This window comes from Poecilia reticulata, linkage group LG6 (genome assembly GCF_000633615.1).
Source record: "Poecilia reticulata strain Guanapo linkage group LG6, Guppy_female_1.0+MT, whole genome shotgun sequence".
NCBI classification, from domain to species: domain Eukaryota; kingdom Metazoa; phylum Chordata; class Actinopteri; order Cyprinodontiformes; family Poeciliidae; genus Poecilia; species Poecilia reticulata.
In genome coordinates, this window is record NC_024336.1 from 31382297 (window position 1) to 31389420 (window position 7124).

At 46.9% G+C, this 7124-nt stretch overlaps 1 protein-coding gene across 1 annotated transcript in view; it reads right to left on the reverse strand.

The window, feature by feature from the left end:
- The window catches only part of ccnd2a (cyclin D2, a), a 15004-nt gene extending 11002 nt beyond the window's left edge, over positions 1-4002 (reverse strand). The window contains exons 1-3 of the mRNA XM_008412674.2: positions 3593-4002; positions 2177-2392; positions 612-771 (exon numbers count right to left, since the gene is read on the reverse strand). Of these exons, the coding sequence (XP_008410896.1) occupies positions 612-771; positions 2177-2392; positions 3593-3787 (571 nt within the window). The 5' untranslated portion in view covers positions 3788-4002. The remainder of the gene's footprint in view (positions 1-611; positions 772-2176; positions 2393-3592) is intronic.
- Positions 4003-7124: the final 3122 nt, after the last annotated feature.

Sequence of the window (7124 nt, forward strand, 5' to 3'; positions counted from 1 at the left end):
CCTGGGTTTCTACCCCCCCTCCCGGGTTTCTGCCCCCCCTCCCGGGTTTCTGCCCGGCTCAGTGTGGTGGTAAAAATGGAAATGACGGAAAGCTGGAAAACTGAAGCCAGAAGAAACAAACTGCGATTCCAGACCTTCAGAACCCGATTTGACCCGTAAACCCACTGCAGCTTTGTGGGGCTGCACCCACAGCATGATACCACCACTACCGATTCTGGTGAGATTTTATGACGGCAGATAGAGATTATTTTATGGATTATTCTGACAATTAAATAATTAATCAGATAAAACCTGCAGAACCGGGTCAGAACCTTCTGGTTCCTTTGTATCATCTGGAACCAGCCGACCCGTTCAGCTGCGACCTCTGAACTCAGGACATTTCCTCCAATCAGCTGCAGCGGTCTGGACTTTTCTCTTCTTCAGATCGTTCTCTATAAACCTGAGAGGTTGTGGGTTAAAATCTGGTTCCAGAACCTGCTGGTACCAGAACCTGCTGGTACCAGAACCTGCTGGTACCAGCAGGTTCATCATGGATCTTCCTCCTCACATTAGCATGCTAACATGCTAACATACGCAGCGCACAGACAAACCATCCTCAGTTCTCCTCCTACCTGTGGCGCAGAGGGCGATGAAGGTCTGGACGTGTTTCCGGATCAGAACCAGCTTGTCGTCGGCCAGCGGCAGCCTCCGCACGATGTGCTCGATGAAATCGTTTGGTGTCACCGCCGCCAAGTTCCACTTCAACTTCCCCAAAACCACCAGCTCCCATTCCTGCAGAGAGGAACGACGATCAGAAGGCAGCCGAACCAGAGCAGGACGGACCTGTGTGTGTGTGTGTGTGTGTGTGTGTGTGTGTGTGTGTGTGTGTGAGCTGCTTTCATTGTTCCTTTCACTTCCTGAAGGAGGTGACTCATTAGGAGTTGGTGAGTAATCTGAAGGATTAAATCTTGGTTTGTCTCTGCAGCGCCGCAGCCTTGTGACTGTAGCTGGTTTCAAACCGCATGGACTGAGTCATGCGACGCTTCAACATGACTGCAGCCAACCTGCAGCCGCCCGGAGCCTCAGCTGAGGAAACCTTAAGGGAAGCAGCAACGTAATTCCTCCAGAGAATCTCAGAAATCCTTCCTCTGCATGCCAGATGGAAAACGCAGCATCTGCAGCATCTGCAGCATCTGCAGCATCTGCAGCATCTGCAGCAGCCTTGCAACAGACTGGATGCTGACAGAGAGGCAGCAGGCAGCCACTTCCTTCTGCTTCTGCCTTCCTCTGGTCACACCTTCTGTGCAACATTCTGGTTCCTTTACAAGAAATAGTTACTAAAGACAAGCGGCGCAGCAGCAGCGGCGCAGCAGCAGCGGCGGCGCAGCTGCGATCACATGGCCTGAGCAGCTGATCTCTGCTTCCTGTGTCAGCATGGCAGCCAAACTGCTGCCTTATACAGAAACAGAAGCAGCTCAAGGACTCGGCGCTGCAGCTGGAAACCAGAGAACCAGAAGGTTCCTGCATTTCTCTGCCCAGTTCAACAAAAACCAGCGACAGAACCAACATCAGCTGGCAGGAAGTAACCATGGAGACGGGCTCAGTGGGCAGAACCAGAACCTGCAGAGCCACCAGATGAACGACTCATTAAAGACAGAAATATGAAAACAGAAGCTGATGAGGAAGCTCTGTGTGTGTGTGTGTGTGTGTGTGTGTCTGTGTGTGTGTGTGTGTCTGTGTGTGTGTGTGTGTGTGTGTGTGTGTTTGTGTGTGTGTGTGTGTGTGTGTGTGTGTGTGTGTGTGTGTGTGTGTGTGTGTGTGTGTGTGTGTGTGTGTGTCCCTCTGTCCCATCTTGGCTGCAGCTCAGCTGACCCCGTTGATCTGTGTAAATATCTGCCGCCAGGTGGCGGTAGAGACCGCGTCACTTCCTGCTCCGTACAGTAGCAGCTGGAGGCTCTACAGTAGAAACAGCCGCTGCAAAAATTCACTGCGGAACTTCAGCATTTTATGCGCATCAGATGGAGAAACGCGCAGATTATTAGCACATTATTAAAATGACACTAAGCTCTGCTGAAGCTAAATTAATGCAGTGAACAAGAACATTAGAGTGAAAGGCAGCAGATTTTCCGTCTTAATGAAGTTGAGTATGACGTAAGCAGAGGAAGATTAGGGGAGATGTGCAGCAGCTGCAGCTCACCAGCAGCTCCTGCGGCCTGATGGAGTTATCTGTGTAGATGCAGAGCTTCTCTGCCGTTAATGGTCGCGTCTCCTTCAGCTTGGAGGCCAGGAACATGCAGACGGCGCCCAGCAGCTGCAGGTTGCATTTCTTGATCGGCACCATCGCTAAAAATCTGTCCAGGTAGTTCATGGCCAGAGGGAAAACTTCTTCCTCGCACTTCTGCTCCTCGCAGACCTGAAGAAGAAAACATGATGAGCTTCTAGTTCTCACCAACATTCAACGTTTATATCAAAACCAAATCAGAGATTCATCACATGAAGACAGAGTATAATTTCAGTGACACGCAGCTGGGGCCCGGCCAAGAATCTGGCCCAACCCAAACCGGTTGCGACATCACGGATTAATTCCAAATCAATTTCCTTACAAAGCAGCAGAAAGTGTCGGATCCATACAGTCAACGGAACCACATTCCAGCAATTCATTCAGCAACAAATGAATTCAAGTCGCAAAGAGCCGAGCCAAAAAAAACTCCCCGACAGCGCAGCACACGGAAACGGGCTTTTTCCTCAGTCGTCATATTTTCATAAAATATTTAAAAATAGAAATAAATTATCCGGACTCCTTTTCTTCACGCGATAATCTTCTGCGGGGGCTTCCCCGCCAGAGCCGACCATTCCGACCCGAATCCGGATCCGATAAATGGGATTAAAACGTCAAAATCAGAAGCGAGTCGCGACTGGCAGCTGCGAAGTGCGCCACCCCGGAGCCAATTTAATTATTTCAAAAATTAATTAAAAATCTCCAGCAGGTCGCATCGTGACAATTTTCACATGAAAATAAAGCTCCACGGCTCGGCTTCGTTTCCATCCACATGTTGGTCATAAATACAGAAACATTTTCCACGAATCCAACTTGATTCCTGACAAAGCGCCGCAGAGCCGCAGGGCCCTCAACCTCTTCCGACATTTTAAACAGAAACCCCGAAAGTCTGCGCCGCTTTCCGGGCTCCAGTCTGGACCCGACGGACACCTGAGCGTCTCCGCTGCCAGAACCGAACCGGGCCGGCCGCTGTTATCCCGCCGTGGTTCTGGAAGCGAGCTTTAAAAGCAGCAGACGCTCCCCTGAAAAGCAACATGGCGATGATAGCAGCGGCGCTACGTGTGCGTGGAAACATTCATGTCATCTGAAATAAAAGCAACATCTCAGAACCTCCGGAGTCCCGGGGAAACATGCGGGCTCTCCGGACCAGGACCCGGTTCGGCAGGCGGCGGTCCGGATGGTCGGACTGGAAAATGGACCGACATGTTGGGTCAACATGAGGAACCGAGTGTCGGAACAACGAGCAGCTTCAGAAACCTCAACACGGCCCAGAAGCTTTTGAGAAGAGCACGGAAATAAGAGCCGAACCGGACCGAGCCAGAGCTGGATCGGTACCTCCAACATCCAAGTAGCGACCATCCTCCTCATGAAGGGCTGAATGTCTTTCTGGACGCCTTTGAAATAAGAATACTGCGGCAGGAATCTCTCCTCGATGGTCAGCAGTCTCTGCAGAACTCTGTCATCGCGCAGGAGGTTCGGGTCCGGACGGGCTCGTATGCTGGTGTCCATTTCGAGGCAGAGCAGCTCCATTGTGTTGGGGCGGAAGGAGGGTGGGGGATCTTCCAGCCGAACTTCTTCAAATAAAGTGTAGAATGTGAGTCTGAGGGAAACGCGTCGTCCCGCCGCGCCGCGCCGCTCCGATCCGCACAAACTTTTCCTCTCTCTCCTCTGCGCCTCCAGCGCAGAAGCCTGGCTGCGTGCGCCACTGACGCAATGATTCCGCCCGCCTGCGTGAAGCAGATGCAACAACGTCCTGTTGTCCCTCTTTCTGCCCGTCCTGCTGCGCAAACCGCAAAGCTGAACGTCCCAAAAGCAGATTCAGATTTTAAGGGTTAACAGCTTTAATTTAATCAAATAGTTTGTTGTGAAGAACCGAATCAGGCTGGAAGGTTTTTGTTCTTGAACAGAACTTTCTGCTTCATGCGTGTTAAACTGAGGACACACACACACACACACACACACACACACACACACACACACACACACACACACACACACACACACACACACACACACACACACACGGTCTTACGTGCTGCTTTTTTATAGAAGCCACCAACAACTTGTGGTTTATCTGATAACTTTCTAGGAAATTTAAGCAGCGCTGAATTTTTTTCGTTCTTTTTGCTGCATTATCTCCTCCTGCAGGCAGATAACACAGAAAAGGTTCGGTTCTGTTCCTTCTGGGGCTCACAGAACCGGTTCCTGCTCCAAACCAAACTATTTGAGAGACAAGCAGGTGGAAGCTGCTGATAGTGTCAGAAAGACTGAGCGGTGATCCGTCCATTCTGACCCAACTCCAGGCTCGGAGCGGAACCGCTCAGCTCCATCATCAGGCTGCGCGGGATGCGGGAGAACCAGGGGGAATGTCCCTTTAAACTTTTTCTACGAAGCCGAGTCAAGTTTTCTTCTTCTCCTCCCAGTGAAGCTGGTAGCTGAGCCAATAGCTCTGCGGCTCCGCGCCGACGCGCTGCGATTGTTACTGGGCAGACTTTACCTCTCTCTCTCTCTGTCTCTCTCTCTCTCTCTCTGTCTCTCTCTCTCTCTCCCTCTCTCTCTCTCTCTCTCTCTCTCTCTCTCTCTCTCTCTCTCTCTCTCTCTCTCTCTCTCTCTCGCCGCTGCTGCGGTCATCATCAGTCTGACCCCCACTGATTGGCTTAATGAAGGACGGGGGGGGGGACAGAACCGAACCTTTCATCCTAAAAATAACATGAAACTCCTGAACTGATCTGTTTTATTTCCATCTTTACAAAATAAACGGTCAGAAAATCTATTTTTAATTTTCTTTAATTCTTAAAGACAAAAACCTTTAAAGACTTTAACAGAAAAAAAGTAGAAATAAAAAGTTTCAGTTTAGAAGCAGACGGGACTCCAGAAAACTCTCCAGGTTCGGCTCCCAGCAGGAGGTCGGTTCCGGTTCCGGTTCCGTTCATTTCACCAGTAAAGAAACAATTAAAACCGCTAAATAAATGGGAAAAATTATTCTACCTAAAACCCATAAAAACACAAGTGAATGGATGAATCCCCTCTGCTGCCGTCACATTAAACCGTTCCTCCTCCAGTTGGACCTCAGGTTCGGTTCTTCTCCTTCCGGCCCGGTTCCGACGGTTCTGCCAGCAGCGCTCTGCTCCCCGGAAGTGTTCAAACATCACATCCGAATTAAAGTCGGAACACGTCCTGCCTCAGGAACCAGAGCGAGTCCCGGGACGGAACCGGGTCCGGAACCGATCAGTCTCAGTCGGAATCATCAAAAACTGACCCTTTGTGGGCCGATATTAAATTCGGAACCTTAATAATTTAATATTTATCCGTTTCAGACATTTATTTAGAATTTTTCCAAATTTAAATAATTAAATAAAAAGCAGGAAAATCCGCTTCAGGTCCAAATAAAGTAACAGCTGGACTTTCTGCTGAATGACGTCATCATCATCATCATCATCATCATCATCATCATCATCATCATCATCATCATCATCTTCATCATCATCATCGGCGGCCGCAGGGCAGAGATGAAAGCAGCTGATATTTAGGAAACTTTGTTTTAATAAATTATTTGTTAGTAAAAGGACAAAAATCCCTGAAAAAATTAATTTCTAAAATCTTGATTTTTAAAAATATCTGCAGTTTAATAAACAAACAAGGAAATTAGACCGAAAAAATGAATCAGGAATTTATAGTAAAAATCTCAGAACTTCTGCTGAATTTCTGCTTTTTGTTTTTACAAGAATAAACTATAAATTAAAATCTGTTCTTGAAGAAACTAGAATTAGTTTCATCAGATTAAATCCGTCAGAATGTCTGAAAGAAACAAATTTATTTATTTTCTGCTTCTTCATCTTAATAATAAAACAATCAGATAATTACAGGATTTGGTGGCATTAAAATAATGAAATATATAAATTAATTTGGTGTACTTATAAAAATCTGATTTAAATATTTAGTTTATATTTGAATTAAATTTTTAATTGTTTTTCATAAAGTAATAATTGATCAACATTTTTTTTACCTTTAATGTTTTAATGTTTTAACATAAAAAATGAAAGACCTTATTTTTAAAATCATTTCTTTAAAACTCAAAATGTCATTTGCATCCTGGTGCAAAATTAATTTCACAAAGCAGCAGATTGAAAATAACAATTTTAACTTGTTTTTATTTGGGCCTTTTATTATTAGAAACATTTTAAAACAATAAACTGACATAAAAAGAAAAACCTTTTAATCTCAATAATCCATCTGAGATCATCTCTGCTGCAGCAGATTGAAGATAAAACCTCAGAAAATTCTAACAAAACTAAAAAAAATGTTTTTCTCCACAAAAATGACGTTTTTCCATCAGGCCAGAACATCAGAACATTTGCTTCAGCTGCCATATTTTCTCCAAATTGCTGTTTTTCTTTCTGGTTGAATAGTTGCAGATGTGTGTGTGTGTGTGTGTGTGTGTGTGTGTGTGTGTGTGTGTGTGTGTGTGTGTGTGTGTGTGTGTGTGTGTGTGTGAAACAATAGCAACACACTGCAGCCAGTCATCCATGTTAAAAAAACACCAGACTTGATGCAAAGTGTTGAGCTTCAGTTTGCGGCTCGGAGAAAAACAAAAACCAGGCAGGAGGAAAAAGAGTCGAGTTTCTCTGAAACGGAGAATCTCTGAGTGCTGCTGACCCTCCTCTGCTTTTCCTCCTCCTGTCGCCTCGTGCATTTCCCCCCCTGCTGAGCGCTGCGGCTTTGGTTTCCATGGCAACGCATCCAGGATCCCCACACACAGACACCTGCCTCCCAAATTCCTGCTGCCGTCACATCAGCGGCCGGAGGAGGAAGAGGAGGAAGAGGAGGAAGAGGAGCAGCCGGAGGAGGAAGAGGAGGAAGAGGAGGA